Here is a 25,090-nt window from a genome sequence, read left to right as displayed (position 1 = left end):
AGTGAATCATCGGATGGAAGATCTTCCTCTCTGTCTCTCCTCTCTGTATATCCGCCTTTCCAATAAAAATAAAAATAAATCTTTTCAACCGAACAGCTCTCTTCAACCGAACATAAGGAAAAGATCCTTAAATGTGCACGTGAAAGATTTATTAAAAAAAAGATTTATTCATTTTTCTAATCAACTAAGTAAGATTATTAAAAAATAATCTATAAAAAAAGATTTATTTATTTTTATTGGAAAGTCAGACATATAGACAGGAGGAGAGAGAGAGGAAGATCTTCTGTCCAATGATTCACTCCCCAAGCTGCCACAACAGCTGGAGCTGAGCCAATCCAAAGGAGCTCTTCCAGGTCTCCCACGCGGGTACTGGGTCCCAAAGCTTTGGGCCGTCCTCGACTGCCTTCCCAGGTCACAAACAGGGAGCTGGATGGGAAGTGGGGCCACTGGAATTAGAACCGGCACCCATATGGGATTCTGGCGCATTCAAGGCGAGGACCTTAACCACTACGCTGTTGCGCCAGACCCCACAATGAATATTGTTAAAGACTCTGCTGCAAAGGAGCAAAAGCTTTTGCCAACCTCAACAATGAGAAGCATGTAATTTAGGAGTTCAAGAAATTTAAGGAACTTGTCACAAAGCAAATGAATCAAATCTGACATCTGAAATTAAGAATACAGTGAAGCAAATTAAAACTGGAAAATCTTCAAAATAGAATGAAAGAAGCAGAAGAAAGAATCTCAGAATTGGCAGATATTTCCTGTTGCCAGAAGGAAACAAAAAGCTGAAAGCAGAGCTGGATCTGGCTAAAAAAAAAAGTGTTAAGAAAGAAAGACACTATTAAAAGGCCAAATTTAAGAGTTATGGGAGTCCCAGAAGGTGCAGAAAGAGAAGCTGGGTTTAAAAATATACTTAATGAAATAATAAGGGAAAACGTCACTGATCCAGAGAAAGAATTGGGAAACAGCATCCAGGAGGGGCACGGAACTCCCAACAGGGCTGACCAAAGGTGATCTTCACCGTGACACATGATAATGAAGCTCTCTTCAACCGAACATAAGGAAAAGATCCTTAAATGTGCACGTGAAAAAAAAAAATCATTTGATATATAAAGGAATGCCAATTAAATTCACAGACCTCTCACAGGAAACTATAGGCCAGAAGAGAATGGAGCAACATATTCCAGATTCTGAATTAAAAAAAAAAAAATCTATTTGTTACCTACAGGAGCCATATTTTTAAAAATCTTTTTAATTTAATTTTCAATCGTCTTACTTAGTTGATTAGGGTACAAAGGGTCAAGGGTTGCAGGGTGAAAGTGAGTAATACCATTGTTTCCACACTAATACTATCATCTTTCCCCCTGTATCTGGGATCAGGGGAGAAACAAAGGGAAAAGCCCCACCCAGCCTCCCACCCATCCCAGATCCCCAATGTGAGGCGTGCTCAAGCAGTTTTAATAGTTCAATAGTTCTGGATTGCTGCCAATCTCGTTGCTCCAATCCTGATGGAACCTATTCAGGATCCACTGGCTGACATAGTCTCTTCATGGTTGGGATTCTGAGATCAGCAGTTCAGTTGGAGGGATCCCCAAAGAAACTTCATCTGAGGTGATCCCAAGCCTGATTCTTGCATGAGTTTGCCAATACTGGGTCCAACACTGACCGTCACCCCAATCAGCTTACGCACATGCTGGTTGTTGCTATTGCCGGGTCAGTCCTGTTTCCAGCCCTGTCTTTCACACAAACCAATGGGTGTTATAGTCCAGCTCAATCCTACCCACTTCATACTCGGTCCTCATGCAAACCAGTGGGAGCTGCAGCCTAGTTGGGACAACTCTCCATAACCCCCACCAATTCTGCCCTCTACCCTGGTTCCCATGCTTGCCAGTATGTACCACCGGCTTGTCCAGTCTGTCCCACATCCCATACTTGTAGCTCTCGTACTTGTCAATGGGCATTGAAGCCTAGTTCAACCCAACCAACCTACTATCCAGTCCACACACATACTGGCAGGTGCCTTTCTGTCTAGCCACCCCAGCCCCTGTCCTGGTTTTCGTGCTCTCCAGTGGGAGTGGTTACCCACGAGGGAGGTGCCCGCTATCTCCCTACTAGGCCACTCCTACTCCCAGATTATGCACTCTCTAGGTGGTTCTGGCATTTGACTTGAAAGAATTAGCTTCCCAGTGGCAGCCTCTGCCAGCTGATGCTGCGGCTAAGCCCAACCATCCATCACCCACTCTAATTTTTACTTGCACCAGTTGGAACAGTTAGCCCACCCTGACCCTTCCCTTATCTAGCTCACATGAGGCCCGCAGGTGTTGTAGCCTTACCAAGTCTGGTCTGCCCCCATCCCTACTCACGCTTTCCAATGGAAGCGGTTGTCAGCAGGGGAGCCCACATTCCCCTGTCGGCTTTACTTCCTTCCCCCTGGTTTTCACATGTGCTGTTTGGGCACTGCAACCACATCTGGTACAGCTCATCTCACCTTGGCATTGCTTAATGTGCACTGGTATGTGTTGTGACCGAACCTGGCCCAACCCACATTCTGTTCTGGTGCTCGGATTCGCCAGCAGGTGATGTGAACTGGTTCAGCCTGGTCTGCCCCCAACCCATGCCAGATGTATGCTAGTGGGATCATTTCCATGGCCTGGTCTGGACTGTTTCCTGTCATGCTTCATGCACTTACCTGAAGGAACTGTGTCCTGCCAGAGGGGTTGCCCAGGCTCCTCCATCAGAACCTCTGCTAATGCCAGATTTTGCATATACCAGAGGGTCCATGAGCCAGCACTATTCAGTTCACCTCCTGTCCCAGCAGGAACAGTGGCTTTTCCTGACTGGCCTTCAACCCAGTCTTGCTGTTGGATGTTTTATCCCAGCCATGGCTTGTCCATATCCACATACAGCTCACACATGGCTCTGTAGGGGGTTGAGACCTAGCCTAGTCCGTCCCACATCTACTTTGGTCCTCCAGAACAACAGAAGGTGTTGGAGTCTAGCCCAGCTTGGTACTTTCAGTCCCAGTCCACACTTGTGCCAATTCGTGACTACAACCGTATCCTGATTAGAATGCAGCCCCCATTCCAGGTCATGTGATCCTTGGTGGGAACCTCAACCCAGCTAGGGTGTCCCATTAGCTCCCCAACTGGGCATAGTCCCAGTCTTAGATCACATGCAGACCAGTGGTTGCTCTGATTCAGCTTGGCTCAACCCCTCACCTGTCCTGGCCCCTGCCTTAAATGCTGTGGCTTAGCGTCCCTGGCGCACGCAGATCAGTAGGTGCAAGGGCCTACTCAGCATGACCTGTGCTCCAGCCTGATTTCTGTTCTTTCTTGTAAGTTAAGGTTTGCTTGGCCCTTCCCATTCCTCCCCCTTCTAGTTGCAGACCGGCCCACCCCACGTCCTGTTTTAGGATGCATATTTGGGTACTGCTGCCATGACCTGCCCATACTGTTGTGGGTTTCTTTACCCGTGAGTGATGGCAGGTGCCATGGTCACACCTAGCTTAGTCCATCGCAACCCCAGCTTGTAATCTAAGCAGCAGGACTTGTATTTCCATAGGGTTGGACCCACATAATCCCACAGAGTCTATCTCCAGACAAAATTCTCTCACGTGCTGGATAGTGTCTTGACTCTGCCAAATGTGACCACTCCACAATTCCACCACCCGGTCGGGTAGTGGTACATAGCCCTGCCAAACAGGCCCCCATCCGTAGCTTTGGTGTGGACTGGTGTGTGGCCGTCAGTGGTAATCTATGCTAATAGCCCATCTCTGGATTCTTAATTGGACTGGTGAATTGTGAATCGGTCTGACCCAAATTATCTTATGGATACTTCCCTCCAAACCACCAGGTCTCAGTCCCCAACCATGAGAGAAAGTTTTATGACCCTATCACTGGGAATGACTCAGTATTCATCTCTCACATACACTAAAACTTGCCTTATTCATTGGTGTCCCCAGGCAGCAACTACGTATCTTAAAAAACCCCAGAATTCGCTGCTGGGCGGCCAGCAGCCAAAGCCTGGCACCACCTGGTGCACTGGCCGCCCAAAGCCGAGGTCTCGTTCACTGCCTTCCAGCAGTGTCTTTGGCTTGAGTCCCTAGCATTGAGTCTCACCTGGCAGGGGCACCCCCACAGCTGCCACACTGCAGGGAGCTGCAGTGGCCCCCAACCCCAACGCCTGTACCCCTCCCAAGCTCGCCCAGCTTCAAGATCTTAGCGGCAGGGTGGAGCTAGAAATTTAATCCAGTTCCCAAGTTCCCTCATGGCGGACTCACTCTGAGGGAAGAAGGAGCCATTTCTCCTCTCTTCAAAACACTTTATTCTGCTTACACTTTTTTTTTCAAAGATTTATTTATTTATTGGAAAGTCAAATATACACAGAGGAAGATCTTGCATCCGATGATTCACTCCCCAAGTGAGCACAACGGCTGGTACTGCGCTGATCCGAAACCAGGATTCAGGAGCCTCTTCTGGGTATCCCACATGGGTGCAGGGTCCCAAGGCTTTGGGCCGTCCTCGACTGCTTTCCCAGGCCACAGGCAGGGAGCTGGATGGGAAGTGGGATTAGAACCGGCGTCCATATGGGATCCCAGCGCGTTCAAGGCAAGGACTTTAGCCATTAGGCCACGCCGCCAGGCCCTGCTTACACTTTTCAATGACTCGTACATCATGCAGTAGCATCATTTTCAAGAAGGTTCTTGATTTTTCTATGCATTTCTTCAGTGACATGCCATTCAGTACCATGTTATTTAACTTCATGTTTTTAATTTCTTCCTGTTGTTGATTTTGTTTTGTGGCTTTTCATTTAAGGGAATTTATAGTAACTGTAGTGGAGACTATCCTATCCAGATGTGAGGATACAATCCAGTATTCACCTCTACTTCTTGATCAAAAATGGACTCCTAATGAAACTGTTTACTATATCTTGACAATAGGATGCTGGACTCTGCCGTTGTCCATGTCCTCAATGATGGACATATGACTGTGTATGAAGAGCTATAATGATAATATAGGGAAACTTGGTGGTGGGGGAGGTGGTAAGGGAAATCCCAGGGCCTATGGAACTGTAACATATAATAATAAGTAAAAAGAAAAAGATTGCTTTTACATTGTGAGTTGGGACCATCTGGAACTGCCCCAGTTGGACACTTCTGACCTGGCATATGCACCTGTTATTTCCAGTTAGCCCTGAGCACTGCCTGGGGTGGGATGTATTGCTGTAGGTGGGTTCCAGGAAGCCTGTGGAAGGAGCTAAGGGTAGGTGGGTGCGAGTGTGGTTCCATAGCAGGGGAGGCTGCCACATGGACACCCAAGTTCCTGCCCTGCTCCTCTGCCACAACCAGCGTCCTGCTGGGCCACCAGGAGGCAGTAGATGATGACTCTGCAGCTCCCACAGGAGGCCTGGATGGAGTTCTAGGCTCCAGGCTTTGACCTGGCCAGGCTGTAGCAGACATTGGGGTTTTATGGGGTTTGAGTGGTCATTCAGTGGGTGAAAGATTTTCTCTTTTTCCCCCTCTCCTTCCCACCCCTGTTCAAATAAATACATAAGCATAGCTTTAAAAATCTGGAATGGGAATAGCCTTCTCTCTTTTCTGTACCAGGAAGCAAGTTGGAATGGTGGGGTTGCTTCTCTGAGCATCGAAGCTTCAACACGAGACAACCACACCAGCCAACTACAGTGCAGGCATGTCCCGGGCAGTGCTGACGCACGCCCCTAGTGTCTGCGTGATGGTGTGAGCCTATGGCACACACACTTGACCAGTAGTGTCTGCTGCCTATAAAACAGTGTGGCTTCTTACACTCCAACTGCCTTGTTTGTGTGTCTTGTGTGACCACGTCTCTTGATTTCATTGTTTTGTCTTGTGTTTGCCATGAGCTTGTGTTGTTCACCATGGCCCTAAAGCAGTAGGCACGTGTTGCATCCCTCACAGCCCGGATGTGTGGCCACAAAAGGTCTCCCTGTCACCAAGCAGTGTGTGACTATCAGGGCAGTTCTGAAGGCAGAGGGAACTGCCGCAGCAGGTCCTGACTACCCTGCTGCTGGGAGCTGAGGTTCTTGCCCTTGTCACGTGTGGCGTGGTCATTGGTCAGGACTGAGTAGTTCATGGAGCCCTATGCCATTAGTCCCATTTGTCTAGGCAAGGGTGGGGATGGGTATGTTGATTTTAAAGGCCAAGAGGAAGATAAGGAGAGGAAGGCAGAATCTGTCCGTCCACTGATTCACTCCCCAATGGCTGCAACAGCTGAGCCTGACACAGGCTGGGCCAGGAGCCAGTCTCCCACGTGGGCAGCAAGGGTCCACGTCCTCGGGCTGTCGCTTCCTTACCAGAAAGCTTGATCAAAAATGAGACAGCACTGTGGTTATGCAGCAAGGTGGAGGAATCCACTATGGGGGAAGGGGTATGGGAGGGGTGGGGGGAATCCCCAGTGCCTATAAAACTGTATCACATAATACAATGTTAATAACAATAAAAAAAAAAAAGAAAAAAAAATTAATAGAAAAACAAATTAAACAGACCTGGTCATCAAAAAAAAAAAAAAAAAAAAAAGTGAGACAGCACACTTGGTACAGTGACCTAGTGACTAAATCCTCACATTGCATGTGCCAGGACCCCATATGGGCTCAGTTCTTGTCCCAGCTGTTCCACTTCCCATCCAGATCCCTGCTTGGAAAAGTAGTGGAGGACAGCCCAGAGACTTGGACCCCTGCATACAAGTTCCTGGTTCCTGGCTTTGGATTGGCTCAGCTCAGGCCTTTGGGGACACTTGAGTGAACCAGTGGATGGAAGATCTTCTCTGTAATTCTGCCTTTACAATAAAAATAAAGAAATCTTAAAAAAAAAATGACAGCCTGGACTCAAACCAGTGTTCACATATGAATGGTGGCCTTACAAGCAGCAGCTTAAGTGCAATGCCACAGCATGGGCCCCTTGAGGGGTTTTGTGCTGCAATTCACATTTCATAGAAATCGGAAGACACAGCCCTAAATTGGGCTTGTAGCTGTGGGCTGGGGTGTGTCTAACCTGGGAGCGCTGGGTCTCGGGGTCTGTAGAGCACCATTTCTCATGAAGAAGAAAGACACAAAGATCTTCATGCATCAGTAGCTCCCATGAGCTGCAGTGGGCGTGAGGCTGCACAGGGAAAACCAGGGTCTTGAGCAGCCTGCCCTGTGCCAGCTCGGACAGCGGACACTGCAGGCGCCTTGAGCGGGGCTCCTGGCTAAGCTGCATGCCAAGCACCGCATCTGCTTATTGCAGCTGGCTCAAGTAAGCTGCCAGCCAGGTGGCCTGTGTGCAAATAGACTGTTTATTTTCCTCTCTTTCATTGATTTATTTCTTTATTTGAAAGGCAGAGTCACAGAGAGAAGGAGAGTTGGAGAGAGATCTTCATCTGATGGTTCATTCCCTAAATGGCAGCAGTGGCTGGTGCTGGGTCTAAAACCTGGGGCCGGGCCTGGCGCGGTGGCGAAGTGGTTAAAGGTCCTCGCCTTGCACACCCGGGATCCCATATGGGCGCCGGTTCTAATCCCGGCAGCCCCGCTTCCCTTCCAGCTCCCTGCCTGTGGCCTGGGAAAGCGGTCGAGGACGGCCCAAGGCTTTGGGAACCTGCACCCGCGTGGGAGACCCAGAAGAGGCTCCTGGCTTCGGATCGGCATAGTATCGGCCCGTTGCGCTCACTTGGGGAGTGAATCATCGGACGGAAGATCTTCCTCTCTGTCTCTCCTCTCTGTATATCCGCCTTTCCAATAAAAAAATAATAAAAATAAATCTTTAAAAATAAATAAATAAATAAAACCTGGGGCCAGAAGCTTCTGCCAGGTGTCCAAGCACTTGGGTTGTCCTCCACTGCTGTCCCAGGCCATTAACAAAGAGCTGAATCAGAAGTGGAGCAACTGGGACTTGAACTGGTATCCATACAGGATTCCAGCACTCCAGGTGGAGGCTTAACATGCTATATCGTGGTGCTGGCCCTTAAATACACTAATTCTTTGGATTTTAGAAGGTAGAATCATAGATTTGAGAAAGTAATTTTTTAGTTCATTTTTATTAATGTTTTTGTATTTTTCAAAATTTTTTTTGCTTTTTTTAAAGGCAGTTAGGTCTTGCATTTGCTGGTTCACTCCAGGTGGTCGCACTGGTCAGCACTAGGCCGGGCTAAAGCCAGAAACTGAGCGCTTCCTCCATGTCTTCATGTGGATGCAGGGACCCAGAACTTGGCCGTCAGAAGTGGGACAGCTGACCCTCCACCTGCAGGCTCCCGCTCGGTGCCAGTTTTAGTCCCTACAGCTTGCCACAGCACGTGCCCTAGTTCAGTACAATTTAAAGACAGGCCGTGGTGGAAGTGCCATAGCATTTGCTGTGGACACAGGGTCCAGCCCTGACTGGTGCAGGCACTTGGGGAAGGTGCCCCTCGTTTGTCTCTCTGCCTCTCACGTTTTTAAAGAGGAGCCCAACACGGACTTGACTGGTTCTTAAGATACAGCGAGATGGTGTCAGTTTCTGACTTGTTTTTCAGAGCCGGCGATTAGACACTGAAGAATTAAGTTTGCCAGATATTTCTGCTGAAATAGCTGAGAAAATGGCCACATTTCATGGTATGAAAATGCCATTCAATAAGGAACCCAAATGGCTTTTTGGAACCATGGAGAAGTAAGTGCTGGGGTCACTTTGTTTCCTCTGGTTTTGCATAGGAGGTTCCCGGCAGCACCAGGAGCAAGAGCTGTTGGCCTCTGTGGGCAGGTGCGCCTTGGGCTCATTGGTGTCAGGCCGTCTGCTGGTGGGGTCGGCCTCAAGGAGCAGCCTTGTAAATGCCAAGAAAGAAGACTTGCTTGCAAAGATGCAGCTTAATAGCTGAGCAGGCCAAAACAAACAAAACCTTTTTATAATTCTTGTGCTTCCCCAGGCCTGCCCCTCTTTTCCAGCCAGTGTGGTGCTGGCCGTGCAGGGTTCCCTGCGGCCTCGGGAGGGCCCCTGGGGAGTGGAGCCATGATCCCTTGCATCTCCTTGTTCACAGGTACCTGACTCAGGTGCTGAGGATAAAGTTCACTGAGGAGCCCAAAGCAAGGCAGCTGCAGAAGTTCCTCGCTTACAATCTGCCCTTGGAGCTTCAGAAGCTGCGGTGAGCACACACCTCAGCCCGCATGTTGCAGGATGAGTTTGAACAACTGCTTTGATCCCCGGGCACTGTCACGTGGCATCTACTCAAGCATTGGAAGTTCTGCAGAGGGGGAAATGTCGGGCAAGGACCTTGACACTGATCTCTGGGGAGGGTGCAGGCCTGGTGTGCAGGCTAGGTGTGGTGCCCACAGGGTGCAGGCCTGGTGTGGAGGATGGTGACAGGGCGGCTTACCAGGGCAGAGAGAGGTCAGTCAGTCAAGTCAGCGATGAGTGTTGGGGGGCAGGGGGCGTGACTGGAGCCTGGGTTTCTGATAGAGCTGAGGTGGGGTCTCCTCAAAGACCACTGTAAGGACAGGTTTCTGACTCACTGGGAGAAATGACCCCGCAGCCCAGCACTGTGCCCAGGAACGGCCGAGGCCTTTCTTCACAGCAGAACCTTCTCCTCCAGGTCACTGCTTGAGTCGACTCCATCTCCAGTTGTGTTTTGTCATAATGACTGCCAAGAAGGTAAGAACTGTGTGTGTGTGCACACATGGTGGGCTCTGCACTTGGGGGAACTGTGAGCAGAGGAGCAGGAGCCTCTGTTGAGGCTCTGTGGGGAACCAGGCAGGAGACGAGAAGGACTGTTAGACCTCACAGCAGGAAAATTTGCAGCATAAATGAAGGAAGCAAAATAAGTTTTAGAAAACCCTGTTAGGGTGTCAGCCCATTTCCTTAAACACATATCCATGTAGAAAAGTCCCCAAATTCATTAAACTTTGGAGTTTGGACCAAGACCTTGAGCTTCTCCATCATACATCATTTCTCCCGCTTTATCCCTCGGAGAGCAGTTAGCGAACAGGACCGGTCCCAGGCCTGACTCAGCCAGGCTGAGCAGTTTGATCCCTAAGACCCTTTGATCTGCTGTCCACAGTGCTGGGGCAGCTCACAGGCAGCACAGAGCGGGGCCTTGCTCCGCTATGGCCATTGCCTAGGAGGCTGCTTCCTGCTTCCCATGGGAAACTGATGCAAAGAGGTATGCAGAGAGCCTGGCACCAGCTCGCACAGCAAAGCATAGGCAGAGAGCAAGCACAGTGAGCAAAGGCTGGCCCTAGGAGCTCAAGATGGGACCACTTTGGCGTGTGGGATTCTCGGGTCGGCAGCCCCTGGGGCTAGCAGCCAGACCCCTGTGACCTGGAAGAGAGCCCTGTGCCTGCTCAGTGTCTGGGTGTGTCACTGGCTTATTCACCAAGGACAGCACTCCACCATCATGCCCCAGCCAGACCCTCTTAGGCCTCTGAGCTCAGTGAACTGCTGCGTGGATGCCCAGAAGTGTCATGCTAGCCAGTGGTGTGAGGTGTGGGCCGTGCCCGTACTGAGGGGAGCACTGGGGTGAGAGGTGAGGGAAGGAGCCCTGTGGCAGCCCTGGAGCGGCCCCGGGACCCCAGGGGACGTCCGAGGGAGGGCCTGAGGCGGCAGTTAGTAGGTCAGCGCGTGGCCTTCTGTCCCCACCCCTCTGCAGGAAACATCCTGCTGCTGGAAGGCCGGGAGCACTTGGAGAAGGAGAAGCTGATGCTCATTGACTTTGAGTACAGCAGCTACAACTACAGGTAGGCTCAGGGACGCAGCCCTGCAGCTCAGCGCTCCCTTCCTCCCTGGTTTCCAGGGCCTCCTGCACGGCGTTTTCCTAAAGTGCTGCCAGGCCTGTGACTGCAGGAGAGCCCTCAGACTCCCCTGTCGTGGTCCTGTGCCGCTCGCTTGCACCGTGCACGGGCACGCCCACCCGCCTCCTGTGCACACTCTCCTCTTGTTTTCAGGGGATTCGACATTGGCAATCACTTCTGTGAGTGGGTGTATGACTACAGCTCTGAGAAGTACCCGTTTTTCAGAGCGAACCTTCACAAGTATCCCACCAGGAAACAACAGGTGAGACACCAGTTTACCTCCTCAGCAACTCAGGTTTATACCAAAATCCATTTCTGTAATTAGTGCTGCACTTGTTAATGCATGATGTAATTAGGCATGATGTTAAAAATGTTTTTTCAAAATGATATATAGGGACTGGGATTGTGCTGTGACCATTTGAAAAAATGATGAAGGCTATTTTCAAAATCAGAGACAAATGCTTTTTAAATATTAAATTATCCTAGTATTCCGAATAAACTTAAGAATTTGAATGAGTTGTGTTATTGTTTTTTAAAAAGTTATTTGCAGCAGCGGGGAGGGGAACAGGATCCCATATGGGGTGCTGGTTCGTATCCCAGTTGTCCCACTCCCCATTCACGCCATTGTGACTGGTGAGGAAGTGAGCCAGTATCTCCATCCCTTGGTAAATCTCTTTTCTGTAAATGTAAATAAAAATTGTTTAAGATTTATTTATTTATATTGGAAAGTCAGATATATGGACAGGAGGAGAGACAGAGAGGAAGATCCTCTGTCCAATGATTCACTCCCCAAGCTGCCATAATGGCCGGAGCTGAGCCAATCCAAAGCCAAGAGCCTGGAGCCTCCTCTGGGTCTCCCACGTGGGTGCAGGGTCCCAAGGCTTTGGGTCACCCTCAACTGCTTTCCCAGGCCACAAGCAGAGAGCTGGAAGGGAAGTGGGGCCACCAGAATTAGAACTGGCGCCCATATGGGATCCTGGTGTGTGCAAGGCGAGGACTTTAGCTGCCATGCCAGGCCTGTAAGTAAATCTTTGAAAAGGGCCTGGCGGCATGGCCTAGCGGCTAAAGTCCTCACCTTGAACACGGTGGGATCCCATATGGGCGCCGGTTCTAATTCCGGCAGCTCCACTTCCCATCCAGCTCCCTGCTTGTGGCCTGGGGAAGCAGTCGAGGACAGCCCAAAGCCTTGGGACCCTGTGCCCGTGTGGGAGACCCGGAAGAAGTTCCTGGTTCCCGGCTTCAGGTCGGCGCAGTACTGGCCGTTATACCCACTTGGGGAGTAAATCATCAGACGGAAGATCTTCCTCTCTGACTCTCCTTCTCTCTGTATATCTGACTTTGTAATGAAAATAAAATCTTTAGCAAAAAATAAAATAAATCTTGGAAAAAAAGGGAAAATAAAAATTTGATGGCAGCGGAGATGCTGGAAAGGTGTTAGGAACAACATACCGAGTGGTTGTTAGTGTTGTGGAAGCTGACTTGGGGACTGGAAGTAGCCTTGATTTTACACTAGAAGGCAGCAGCCTGGATCCTGGCAGAAGCTGGGCTCCATGGGCTCTGTATGGAGTGTTTATAGAGCAGTTTGGAGAGCTGTTTCTAGCACTGTCGGGGGTCTGGGAGTCAGGACACAGAGGCAGGCGCACAGCGGTGAGCTTTCAGGCTGTCACAGTCCTGGAACTTTTGTGTTGTCACAGCCGGCATTTCCTCGCCTCCTTTCTTACCCTCTGCGTTCCTGTCTTTATCTGACTTTTGCTGTCCAATGAAATGTCATTTCTTGTTTCATAACTGCGGAGTCCTGTGTGTGAGCTTGGTTTTTACCCCCAGACAGGCTGGACTCCGTTAGCAATGTGCTTATTTATAAAAGGGAAGTGGTAGTTGACAGAGCCCTGCTGCCCTTTGATGCAGGAAGAGGGGAGACTGGAGCTGTCAATGAGCAGTTTCTGTCCAAGCCAGGATCAGGCATCTGGGTGAACACCAGGGTGCCCTAGAGCCTCCTTAGGCCTGCCAGGTCGGCGGGTCTGTGGGACACAGCCTCAGTGAAGGAGCTGGTATAAGTGGACCCCGCCTGGAGATGGGGCTGGGACAGAGGTGCCTGAGGCCTTTCTCCAGCAGCAGCCAGGCACCTGGCCATCCTCACCCCGAGTCCTCCCCCGGGCACAGCCACAGGGCCCTGTTAGATCACCACTGGGCTTAGCTAACAGTTACTTTTCTTTCTTCAGCTCCATTTCATTTCCAGTTACTTGGCTGCTTTCCAGAGCAACTCTGCAAACCTCAGAAGTGAAGAGAGAGCAGATGTAGAAGAAGCAATGTTGGTGGAGATCAATAGGTACTTTGTTCTTCCTTTTTCTGCTTCAGCCAGCTGCCCTGTGCATGGACTGCAGCTGGACTGCCCCCTTGGAGGTAGGGGTGCAACCTGGAGGTGACGACGTGGGGAGCCGATGGGGGTGAGGGTGGCATTCAAGCAGGAAGCCGGGCAGGGAGCCAGAGCGTCTTCTGGTCCTCCTGGCAGAGCGAGGGAGCATGCTTGCTGGCCACCAGTGCCGGCTGCTCGTGCTCGTGCCCAAAGGTGTTTCTTTCTCTGCCGGCGTCGCCAAGATTGTTTTTTTCTCTGCCAGCATGGCCACCAAGACCTGCAGCTACCTCCTGTGAATGTCATCCTGTGTGCTATGGCCAGGCAGCTGGGGTGCTCACACCTGCAGGTGCACCTCTCATTGACCAGAGGTGGGAAGAGACTGGCCGTGGCATTTCCGGTGTGCTCGGTGCCTGTAGACTAGCCCATGGATTGGCCGGGCAGACAGTGTGCATCCAGATAAGTTACAGTGGGTTCAAATGTCCCCCCACAAAGCCTCATCAGTCCCCTCACTGATCCCACACAGCTCATGTGAGCTTCTTGTTCTTGTAATTCCAGGTTTGCCCTTGCATCCCATTTCTTCTGGGGACTTTGGTCCATTGTACAGGCCAAGATTTCATCCATTGAATTTGGGTACATGGTACGTCTTCACTGTTTCTGCTTCTCCCATGGCAGCAGGGGCCCTTCCTGAGAGGGCAGCTGAGGTCCTGAATCTGGCCAGCCGTGTGTGGGCAGTGTGGCTCGGCCTGAGGAGCTGAGAGAGAAGCCTGGGGCAGTTTGAACTAAGTCCTGAGCCTGGGAACAATAATCTCACGTCATATGGGAAAGTTCTAGAGTGAAGTTTCTCTAAGAAAACAAGAGAAATACTTGATGACCAAAAGCGGACATTATGAGGTCGTCTCTGAGGTTATATCAATGTTACCTATAAAAAAGAACTTGCAGTATGCTAAACTTATCCAGATGAACAATTCTGTTTGAATGACACCATATAACATGAAAGGCAAGTCACAGATTGGGGGAACGTAATGGAGTTTATACTGGGCAGATGACTTGTCTTGAATACGTTGATAATCCTAACTCAGCAAGAAGCCCAAGTTACCTACTTCCTAAACGCACAGGTCTGAGCACTTCAAGGCAGAGAAATATAATGAATGTAAATAGTCATCAAGTCATGAAAATTAGGATCCTGGCAGGACACCCTGTCCACCCGCAGTCCTGGCTGGGCCCTTTAGGAGCTGACGGCACAGTGCTGGCTGGTGTGAGCGCCGTGGCCCTGCCCAGGGGGACGGCGCGTGGGAGCAGGACAACAGTCCAAAGGCCAGCACGACCTGCACACCCACGACCCGTCTGCTCATCAGGCGGATCCTGCACTCGGGGCCTGTCTGTACACCAAGACTGGTCCTCAAGTGCTAATAGCAGCCTTTTATTTAAGTATATAATCAACGTAAATCATCGTGTATAATTTCTATACATATATAATTTGTAAGGCAGTTACAGAGAGCTCTTCTATCCCCACATGGCCACAACAGCGAGGAGATTCATGGTATCTCCCATGTGGGTGCAGCTCAGGCACTTGGGCATCAGCAGGGGGCTAGATGGGAAACAGGATGCCAACTTGCAATGCCACAACACCAATCCAGCAACCTTATATTTTTAACACTTCCAAACTGGAGACAGCCAGCAGGTGAAGTATGTTGGGACCTTGGCAGAAGAGAGGAGTGGGCACCTGTTTGGCGGCCTCTGAGGGTGGGGTAAGCCGCCACTTGAAATGCTGCATCCCCTGTTGCAGGGCCAGCATGAGCAGCACCTGTCCTTCCGGCCCAGCTTCCTGCCAGTGCCCTGGGAAGGGGGTCATTGAGCCTTTAAACAGCAACATAATGCTGAGTGAAAGGCCGGAAAGGGTGCTGCTTTGAGGAAGAAGTCCTGTCTGGGTGCTGGCAGTGTTGGGGCACAGTGACCTGGGGCATGGCTGTGGCCTCATGGACTAAGTTTCCAGAAAGTGATGTTGGGACCTCTGGCATTAGCAAACTGGATTTTCAGGCGTGAAGTTGGTTCTCTACCAGGCTGTGCTCCCCACGCAGGTGGACAGATGGGGGACAGACCTAGAGAGGAAGTGGCTTGCTGGGACTCAAAACCAACTCTTCTGCCTTTCCGCTGTCAGAGGGAGAGAGAAGTGGGGGGAGCTAAGGCTGTAGCAGGAGCAGGGAGCTCAGCCCAGGGCTCCGTGAGGGCCACACTGCAACTGCAGCTGCTCAGCCCAGGGTGTGCGTCAGCACGAAGCGAGGGAAGAGCATGCAGGGACCGCAATGGAAGAGCACCTCAGTGCGTGGGTGACAGTCGGGCTGGTGGTGACCTCTAATGCACTCTCGTGTCTGCCCGTGTTCCAGCACCTGTGCTGTCAGAGGACGCTTACTGTGTGGGTCCTCGGGTGCCCTCAGCACCCCAGGGCACGAGGAAGCCTTGTGCCAGTCGTGGCAGCTGTTCGCAGATGTATTTAACATAAAGGTGTGCAGGGAGCAGCGTGCCACACATGCCCACCTTTCTGCTGGTTAACCCTTTAAGGCCTGGTCCCTCCGGCCTGGCCTCCCGTGGGCAGAAGGGCAGGGCAGACGGGCAGGGCTCCAGCAAGCAGGAGCACAAGTGGGCAGATGGGCAGGGCAGACGGGCAGGGCTCCAGCAAGCAGGAGCACGTGGTGAGGCCTTCTCTGCCTTCTCCAGGAGTATGCCCAGGCCAGGTTTGATGCCTATTTCGACCAGAAGAGGAAGCTTGGAGTGTGACTGCATAAAGAACTCCACCTCCTTCGTCACCGGACTGCGGGACAGCTGCTGGCGGGTCTTCCCAGGCGTGGGCGCCTGCTGCTGCAGCAGGGGTCTCAGTCTGGCTGCAGGCAGGAATTACGATAGTCCAGAAAGCGGCATTCATGCCTTGGTTCCGATCTCACTAGGACTCGGGTGGGGGGACAGACACGGTGAAATAGTGCAATAGCTCAGACTCCTCGGGTCCACGGTGCACTGTCGGTCAGACATGACAAGGGTAGACCGCCACAGGGTCCACCCTGGGACCAGGCTTCCTATAGGTGACGCTCCCAGGACCCAACGAGTGACATACTGTGAAGTGCCCCACAGCATAAGCCCCACCATGGGCCATCTCCCAGGGGGCACCCGTCCTGTTTCCAGAAGCTGCTCTTCGGTCTGTTGGGCGCTGCTGGCAGACGTGGCTCCTAGGTACCTGTTGTTCAGGTCTGTTCTCTGATGCGCCTCACCATGACTGGACGGAACCTACCGCGCCTTCCTCCTGACCGCTAACCCCTAGTGCCTCACTAACTCGAGCCCTACACAGACCTGCAGCTGGCCACGGGCGGTGACCTCCCAGTCCTCCCCTGCTGAGGTGGAGCCTGGTGCTCCCTGGGCAGGGCTGGAGCCCAGATGTCCCTGATGTCCCGCTGGGCAGCAGCAGCCTGGTGGGACAGAGTGTGGCAGTGACGGCTGTCAAGTCCCTGTACAGTGGCCATCCCAGGGGAGTGAGTCCTGGCAGACTTCTCACTCTGAACTTCATTTTTGTGCATCTATCTCTCACAAACTTGTACTTTGTGAATAAACACGTAACATGCCTCAAGCTGTGTCCGGGGCTGGGGGACCCTGGTAACCCTGGGTGTGTTGGGCCACCACACTGGTTTTCCCAGAGGCCCCTTTATTACTGCTTTTCCTGGGGTACCCCAGGGGGTCTCACCTTCCAGACTGTTCAGACCCTTGGCCCAAACAACAGGGGTCGGGCAGCAGCCTCCCATGTCTACCCTGCTACATGTGGGAGACTTCAGCCAGTGAATGTTCACATCCTAACAGGAAGTGACCTCACAGGCGGAAGAGTCCTGGGGGCTTCCAGTGCTCCTGGGCCCTGGCCCTAGGCAGGGCTTCGGCTCAGATATCACATTCTGGTCCCAGTGCCAGCACTGGGCTGCCACAGGCCTCGGGGTGGGACTGTTGTTACATAAGCCCTTTGCTGTTTAATCTTATCTTCTCTTGAGATTCTCAAGGATCAGAGGTCCCCTGTGTGGTTTCCTTATTTTCTTTTATTTGAAAGGAAACAACCCCATCCACTGGTTCGTTCCTCAGACATTCCCTCAGCCTGAGCTGGAGCCAGGAAGTGTCCAGGACTTCTGTATGGGGGGCAGGACTCCAACAATGTAAGGTGCAGGGGAAGTGGAGAAGCCGGGACTTGAGGCCCACTGAGGCATGCCACACACATCCCTCCCCTGGCCAGATGCCCACTGAGTTACCTGCCTGAGCAGTCCCACCCAAACCCCAAAGGGTGCCCTTCTGTGCCTTTAGATATATGGTTCCCATGGCAACCCAATTTGGGGGCAGAACCACCTGGGCTCCCTTACCCTGCACACATACATCCTTCTCCCTCCCCGTCCCCCGTCCTGGAACAGGTAAGACTGCTTCAGGTCACCCATGGCCCCATTCCAAACCAAGGTTCCTCTGAGCCAAGTCGGCCAGGTGTCCTGCCATCCCACAGCCATGTCTCCTGAGACAGGCCCCTCCTGTAGCTGCCTGGGCCCTCACAGAGGCCCTGGCCTCAAAATCACCAGCTGGAAAAGTCAAAGCCCATGGGAGTGGTGGACAAACCCAGAGCACAGGCAACCCCAGCAGGCCATGCCCACCCCACTGGTCACTTCTGGAAACAGGCCAAGCATTTGGGAGGCGGGTAGATCAAGCAGGGCCTAGAGTTGGCTCCAGGCTCAGGACGGTCCTGTCCTGCCCTGCCTCACCTGGGCAGCATGGCTACACGGTGGTGCCTCCTCGGCCAGCCCACGGCAGTGTGCAGTGGGGACTGGGTCCAGGACACCACCACCCCAGCCAACCTGCACACCCTCCCTCCGAGCTGGAAACTTACTCTCTAGGCCCGAGTTTTGCCCCCTTAATGAATACTCATGCACACTGCCAAGTATCCTCGGGGGCCCAGGTCCTCCCCAGTGTCCACTTCCCCCCCGTGAGCGGAAGGCAGGCCCAGCGCCCTTCCACTCAGACAGAACCAGAAAAGCCTCTGCCCGCACCACCACCTCCTTTATTGCTCCCGCCTCGGGAAAGGCTGCGGCCAAGGGGATGTGCCCTGGTGGGCGCTAGTCCTCCACGGCGAAGGTGAAGGGGCTCAGCTTGTAGCCAGTGCCCACGTAGAACTTGTTCTGGAACTCCACCCTGGGAGTAGAAGGCAGAGGCTAGCAAGGGAGTTCCCGCCCCAGCCTGGTGGGCAGGCAGGGGGTGGGCACTCACCAGTGCAGCCGGAGGGCGTGCAGGAAGGCCGAGAGCCCCTCCATCACAAGCAGGATGGCCACGGTCAGGACGGCGAAGGCGGCGAAGACGGGCACCAGCACCACGGCAGCCCAGCCCACCTCCCGGCTCATGCTCAGCCCTAGGTGCATCACCATGGTCCACAGCACCTCCGACAGTTCTGCAGGGGGATGGAGGAGGTGGTGGGCACCCGCTCCCATCCCCCACCCCGCTCCCGGGCAGGGCACTCACGGGCGTGGGCCAGGCTGAGGGCCCAGAGGCGCAGGTACGAGGCTGTGTTGGAGATGCAGCCGAGGCAGAACTCGATGGTGTGGATGGCCTGGTGCATGAAGACCTCCGAGGCCTCAAACTGTGGGGACGGGGACAGTGAGGGGCCGGCCCAGGCCACAGTCCCCTGCCACATCCTGTCCAAGCAGACGTGACACCCACCTCGGCCTCCTCCTGTCCCCTCGGGCACCCAGCCGCCTCCTCAGAGCCCCAGCCATTCACTGATGTGTCGTGTGAATCCAGAAGCCCGTCCTTGTCCTGCTTGGGAGTGCGGGGAGGATGCAGCGTCCACAGCCCCTCAGCCCCAAGGGGGACCCAGGCCTCCCTCACCGCCCACTCCTGGCAGTGCCCATGCTGCTACCAGCCCAGCCCCCACCTGGTGGCCCACAAGTTGCATCTTGGAGCGCTGGTGGTGCTGGCGCAGCAGGTACAAGGGCGTGCCCAGCAGCAGGACTGGCACCATGGCCAAGGCCAAGACCACCAGTATGGTCTGGACCACTTCCTGCAGGCAAGGGGACAAGGAAGGTCGTCTCAGACGGAGGACACCGCTGCCCCCCCCCCAGTCCCTCACCCTGCGCGCACGGCCTCAGGCCTGACCCTGGGGAGCCCACCTGCCCCTGGAAGAGCGGCTGGTTGGTGGCGCTGTGAGCGAACAGGAACATGTTGATGAAGTGAATGAGGATGCTGGGTGCCGTAGCCGATCTGTCAACCGAGAAGCGCAGCCACTTGTACAGCACCAGGAAGACGAGGTAGCCGAACAGCCCCAGCAGGAAGACCAGCTGGGGCAGCGTCTCCAGCAGCAGCCGGTGCCCCTGTCCAAAGTGCCTGGGCAGGTGCGGACAAGCAGGGGTCAGGGGCACCCCTCCTACACTCCCGGCCCATCCCTCCCCCAGGCAGCCCTGGCCCTCACATGTGGTTGAAGATTCCCAGCAGCACCCCGAAGGCCATGTGTGTGACCCCCAGCACGATGGACATTTTCATTTTGAAGGAGTTGAGGAACCTCAGGTGGTTGGCAGCAAAGCTCCAGATCTGGACAGCGGAAGGACAGGCGGGACTCGGGGCACCCCCAAGCCCTGCCGGCCCCCCGAGTAGTTGACACAGACAGGGTCAGGTGACCAGGCCAAACCCTGCTCTCCCAGCTGGGGGGCCTCAGCTTTCTCATCTGTGCCGTGGCCATGACAGTGTTGGCTGCCCCATGGGCTGTGACAGTAATGCAGGCCCAGTAAGCAGGCACCTCGTCTGTCCCCAAGCAGCACAGGCTGGCATACGGAGGAATGACAGGGGTGGGCCTGGAACCCCCTACCTGGTCCCTCACCACCATCTCCTCCACCAAGTGCCCACCACTCACAGGGTCAATGCCAAACGGGTAGGGTCCCAGGAAGACGCCGGTGACATTAGGGTCCAGGTCGAGCAAGGGATGCTGGGCTAGGAAGGCGTCACTGTGGCGAGAGTGCAGGCAGTGAGGGGCCCCACGAGGGGCAGCGAGGTCCCTGCGGCAGGCCAAGTGGGGAGCCGCAGGCCTCACCTCCAGCCAGACTGGTTGGCCATGGCTGCCACGCTCCAGCCGGAGGGGAAGATGGTGGTGGCACGGCTGAAGCACTCATTGTAGATGAAGCCCGTGTAGACAGAGAACAGGCCCATGAGCAGCAGTAAGTAGCGGCCTCCGAAGAAGGTCTGCCAGATCTTGGCAGGACGGGCACCATGACGGGGGGCGGGGACTGGTCACAACCACCCTGGGCTAGGCCACACCCCTGCTGGCCCTGGCCACACCCGTGCCAGCCCAGCCGTGCCCTACCCTGGGGCAGGCCAAGTCCCACCAGCCCCAGCCACGCTGCCGCTGAGCCCTGCTGGCCCTGGCCACACCCGCACACACCTCATTCTGCACAGCCTTCACCGCCGGCCGGTTCTCCGCCAGCACCATGGCCAGAGCGAAGAGGGACATGAGCAGCCCGTGACCCACATCACCGAACATCACGGCAAAGAGGAAAGGGAAGGTGATGATGGTGTAGGGTGCTGTGGGAGTACAGGGCACATGCTGCGCTGGGACCAGTCGGGAGATACCAGGGCATCTGCTCCCTGCAGCCCAGGGTGCCACACTGGACCCCACACAGCCCTAGCCAGCAGGTGGGTGGATGCAACACTGGCCTGTGGGCCCCAGCAAGCTACAGGTGAGTGGTGTGACCTGGGCCAGCTACTTCACCTCTATGAGCCGCACAACAAACGTGTCATGAGTATCAGTAGGTCGCGCTGGCAACCACAGCATCAGCCATGGAACCACAGGAGGACAGAGGCCAAGCTGGTCCAGGGTCCCTGGCTCCTGACCCTCAGCAGAGTGGAATAAGGGCACCAGCACCCCTGAGGGATGTCACTGCAGGGAGCAGGCCGGTGTGGAAACACACAGGGATGCACGGGGGGACCACCCTCCCCGGGCTGGACGGCTGGCCCTGCCCAGGTCCGGGCACCATGGTTCTCACCAGGGTTCACCTCCTGGTAGCACCCCACACCATAGGCATCCACAATGCCCTGGAAGCTGGCGGTGAAACGGTTGGTGCGGATGAGCGTGGGGGGCATGTCCTGGCAGGGGATGCGGTGTGCCACGGCGCTCACTCCTGCCTCACTCTGCAGCATGGGAGACACAAACTCAGTGGGGCATGGGAGTGGAGGGTCCAGGGCAGCCCCCTCCCCACTCAAGCAAGGGAGACTTGGCAGGGAATGTGGGGAGGAGAAAGGTTTTCCACCCTGCTGGGCACCGTGAGGGGTGGGGAGGGAATGGCGGGCCGCAAGCACTCACCGAGCCCAGCTGGAGCGCCTGCTGCAGGGCCGGCAGGTCCCGGGAGGCGCACCAGGCCTCAGCGATGAGGCACTTGTGTGTGGTGCTCACGCTGCACTGGTTCAGTGCCAGGTACACGGCCTTCATTTTGCGCACCTGCACCTGTGCAGGCGGCAGCAGTCGCTGCACCCGGCCCAGCACCTGGCTCAGGAACCGCTCAGACTCTCCCAGCACCTGAGGGCCGCAGTGGGTTCGTGGATCAGGGGCACTGGCGAGAGGAGGGTCGGGCAGCAGGGGAGCCCCAGGCCCGGAGTGGCACCCACCTCCTGCAGCTCCTGGCTCTGCTGCTGTAGCTGCTGCAGGGCCCCGCTGCGTGCTGCCTCCTGCTCCAGGAAGGGGAAGACGTGGCAATGGAAGCTGGCAGACATAAGGGGGGGCTGGGATTACTCAGAGCCAGCAGGTGCCCTGGGCAAGTGCACGGGGAGGTAGGTGGCTCACCAGTCCGTAATCTTGCGAATTTTCTGTCCGATCTGCTCACCCCAGTAGGAGATGACAAAGGTCACCCAGGCTGTGGGTTCACCCTGTGAGAGCCACATACAACATCTGTTTACCCCAGTGCCCCATGCCACTGTCACCACTGGCCCCTCTGGGCCCTGCTCACCGTCACGGGGTCCTCCAGCCGCTGCTCCGTCTCACGGAAGCTGGCAATGAGGAAGCCACGGCAAGCTCTCCAGAGGAGACGCTCCAGCGCTGCAGCCCTGTGGGGCTCCACGGCACCTGCCACGAAGCTGCAGCGGCCACAGGGCTGGGTGGGGGAGGGGTCTGCTCTCCCTCTTCCCCCCATGGTCCTCCTCCCTACCCTCCCGCTCCTCTGCCCAGGCGGGACCAAGGGAAACTCCAGGGGGTGGTTTCAGAAAAGGGCTCCTGGGGCAGCACATGCCCAGGCTGGGGTCTGGGGGCAGACGGGTCACTCACTTGACCCGCAGGTCCTGGTGTGGCCCCCCGGGGGCCTGTAGCAGAGGCATCCTCTCAGAGGTGCTATCCACTGGGGCATCGGCCTGCTGCAAGCCAGGAGACTGTGAGCCCAGCCCAGGCGGAAGCTGGGGGCACACCCACTCCCAGACACTTGTCCCCACCCTAGGGCTGCGGCTAACCGGGGCACCACCGTAGCCCTGGCCCAGCACGGCCGCATGCAGCTGCAGCTGGTGCAGCTGAGCCCGCAGCGCCTGCTGGTTGCCTCGCACGTCCCGCAGCTCCTGGGCCAGGCGCTCAGTCTCCTCTTGGATGCGCAACAGGTCCGGGGGTGGGGGCGCGGGCAGTCGCCCCTCGGGCGGGGGCAGCGCCAGGCCAGCCCGGCGCACTTCCTCCTGCAAGAAGGCTGGGTGCACAGGGATGGTGGGTGTCAGCCCAGGGTGCTGCCTCCACTCCGTGGGCCCCAGGAAGATCCAGCCCCAGTGGCTCTCCCCCAGCCCAGAGGTGGGCGTCCATAACTGACATGCTGTGACCTTGACTGTCCTGGCCCTCCCACTGATCCCAGCTCCACGGGGTCCTGGGTAAGGGGCCTTTCTTCCCCAGTACTTCCTCCAGGAAGCCTGCCTGGGAAGCAGCCCAGGGCCCAACTCACTGAAGGTCTTTTCCAGCTCCTCACAGCGCCGCACATCCACCACGAAGCGTCTCTGGAAGGCGCTCACTGAGGCATTGAGCTGGGATCAGAGCACAGAGGGACTCAGTGCCCCAGGCAGCGGTCATGGAGGTCCCTGCCCTGGGCCCAGGACACTGGGGCCCCAGCTGCCTCCCACCCCTCCCCACCACCAGGAGACAAGGGTAGTCATGCAGGGCTTCAGCTGGCCATGGCCCTGCTGTGGGGGTTGCACGGTGCCCCTTGGGGCTGGGGCCCACAGCTGGACCAGGTTGCCCCCCAGCAGCACTTCCCCTCCTGTCCCAGGCCCCACTCACATCTCGGAATTCCACGAGGCCCAGCTCACCCAGCTGGCTCACGCAGGTGTAGGCGGCCGCCGTGGGCAGGAAGAGCTGGACCAGCACGACCTCCTCGCTCCGGAACAGGGAGCTCATGGTCCTGGGGGGCAGAGAGGGGAGAGCTACAAGCGGGTCCCTACGTATGCACACACACGCAAGCACACACACGCTCATGCACAGGCCTACCCCTGCCACACCCTGGGACTCAGGAAGGTGAGATGGGGTGCTGGGAGCACACCCAAGTGGCAGGTGTGACCGGGAGTGGAGCTGGACCCTGCTGAAGCCCCAGCCGGGACGACGGTGCCAGCTTATGCCAGTGCCTCCTTCCTGGCTGACACTCCACTCACTCCAGGGGCAGCCCCAGCCTCCTCTCCCCTCCCCTTCGCCAAGGCAGGGGCGGCGCTGCTGGAACCCTCCCCCATACACACACACCCTGCCTCCCTGCAGGCGACTGAGCAGATGGGGGGGGCACTGAGAGCAGTCTATTCCCCCACGCGGGTCTGGACGGGAGAGGCCTTCCTGGTTGGAAAGCAGTGAAAGCGAAACTGGGAGCTGAGGGTTGGCCCGCCTTGCTCCAGCCCCACAAGGGGAGGGTGGCAGCCGGGCAGGCTCCAGGGATCCAATGGATGCCGTGCCAGGGCCTGGGACCCCTCAGAGGGACCTGGTGCCCTAGCCCAGTGAGGGTGGGCCTAGGCCAGGCAGGGCAGCCTGGCCAAGGCCAGGGGCTGGCAGCAGAAGGGCACGGGCCCTGCGGGGATGTGATTGGCCAAGTGCCCTTCCTCTCTGGGCCCCCACTTCCTCTCTGCAATGGGGCAACCAGGGTGAAGTGGGGGTGACAGGATCTCCCCACCTCCTACCACCCGCCAGCTGCAAGAGCAGGGGAGTGGGTGGCAGACCTTCATGCGGAGCCAGGGCCAGTGTCTCCCCTACACACTGGGCACTGGGCCAGGGCTGTCCTCTGGCCCCTGGGTACTGCTGGGCAGATGGAAGGGAGCCAGGTCAGGGTCTCCCGACGAGGCAGGGCCCCCACCAGGGACCTTCTGCCCGATGGCACCTTCCAGGATGGAGCAACCTGTGGTGTGGGTGCATGCCAAGGCCTGCCCAAATGTCTCTCCTGACTGCAGAGGGAACTGGGCACTCCACAAGCTTCCCCCTCCTGCTGGTCCCTGGGACCCCTACCTCTGATTTATCCCTTCTGTGGGTGCGCAGGGCTGCCCACCTGCACCCCTTCCTGAGGCTGAACCCCTGGAGGGGTGTGCCACCTTCCCTCTGGCTCGGCCCCTGCCTCAGTCTTCCAGTCTGTGGAATGGGCTCATCCCCTCAGTGAGAAGCCGCAGCTGGAAACCTTCTGAGCCCCAGGCGGTGGGAGCTGGACTCATTAGCAGCAGTCCCCATGCCTTCCCGCTCTGAGCGCCCGCGCGTCCCCCGGTACCGCCTGACTTCCATGCATCGGCCACTGAGCGAGGCCCTGCTGGGCAGGGCGCCTGGCTAGCTTCCTGGACCGGGGCTCCACGGGCGCGCTGTCCGGCACTCACCCGCTGGGCAGTGCGCTGAGGCTCCGCTCCTTGCCTCCGGCTGGCACCGCGCTGCGCTCCCGCCGTCTCGGCCCACGCAACTTGCGCCTTTCCGTGGGCGGGGACGCACAGCTCAGGCCCCGCCTCGGGCGCCAC

At 55.8% G+C, this 25,090-nt stretch overlaps 2 protein-coding genes across 14 annotated transcripts in view; one reads left to right on the top strand and one right to left on the bottom strand.

The window, feature by feature from the left end:
* CHKA (choline kinase alpha) overlaps positions 1–16,728 on the top strand; it is a 56,239-nt gene extending 39,511 nt beyond the window's left edge. For 4 of the 5 annotated variants that reach the window (XM_040971128.1, XM_040971130.1, XM_040971126.1 and 1 more), the window contains 8 exons: positions 8,520–8,653; positions 9,018–9,122; positions 9,570–9,628; positions 10,623–10,710; positions 10,918–11,026; positions 12,984–13,090; positions 13,673–13,754; positions 15,833–16,728. In XM_040971128.1, the coding sequence (XP_040827062.1) occupies positions 8,520–8,653; positions 9,018–9,122; positions 9,570–9,628; positions 10,623–10,710; positions 10,918–11,026; positions 12,984–13,090; positions 13,673–13,754; positions 15,833–15,892 (744 nt within the window). In that variant the 3' untranslated portion in view covers positions 15,893–16,728. Of the gene's footprint in view, positions 1–8,519; positions 8,654–9,017; positions 9,123–9,569; positions 9,629–10,622; positions 10,711–10,917; positions 11,027–12,983; positions 13,091–13,379; positions 13,567–13,672; positions 13,755–15,832 lie in introns of those variants that run through there. The other variant, XM_040971129.1, reaches the window with a different exon arrangement.
* A 1,434-nt stretch (positions 16,729–18,162) lies between these two features.
* On the bottom strand, positions 18,163–25,045 carry TCIRG1 (T cell immune regulator 1, ATPase H+ transporting V0 subunit a3). Of its 9 annotated transcripts, none has more exons than XM_040971124.1 (20): positions 24,956–25,045; positions 23,400–23,520; positions 23,068–23,146; positions 22,580–22,821; positions 22,419–22,501; positions 22,105–22,240; positions 21,942–22,024; positions 21,767–21,860; positions 21,465–21,677; positions 21,148–21,292; positions 20,547–20,686; positions 20,199–20,356; positions 20,022–20,112; positions 19,584–19,702; positions 19,285–19,498; positions 19,050–19,175; positions 18,836–18,931; positions 18,638–18,755; positions 18,389–18,566; positions 18,163–18,313 (listed from the first exon to the last, which is right to left on the bottom strand). In XM_040971124.1, exons 2-20 carry the CDS (start codon positions 23,514–23,516, stop codon positions 18,238–18,240), a joined length of 2,508 nt encoding a protein of 835 aa, XP_040827058.1. In that variant the 5' UTR covers positions 23,517–23,520; positions 24,956–25,045; the 3' UTR covers positions 18,163–18,237. The 9 variants fall into 9 exon arrangements, with proteins under 9 accessions (XP_040827058.1, XP_040827057.1, XP_040827051.1 ...); XM_040971123.1 differs by lacking the exon at positions 24,956–25,045 and adding an exon at positions 24,317–24,550; XM_040971117.1 differs by lacking the exon at positions 24,956–25,045 and having other exon boundaries at positions 23,400–23,600.
* Positions 25,046–25,090: the final 45 nt, after the last annotated feature.

Source organism: Ochotona curzoniae, unplaced genomic scaffold, assembly GCF_017591425.1.
Source record: "Ochotona curzoniae isolate NIBS_2020 unplaced genomic scaffold, NIBS_Ocur_1.0 scaffold_4937, whole genome shotgun sequence".
In the NCBI taxonomy this organism is placed as follows: domain Eukaryota; kingdom Metazoa; phylum Chordata; class Mammalia; order Lagomorpha; family Ochotonidae; genus Ochotona; species Ochotona curzoniae.
This window is presented reverse-complemented; position numbering and strand designations above follow the sequence as displayed.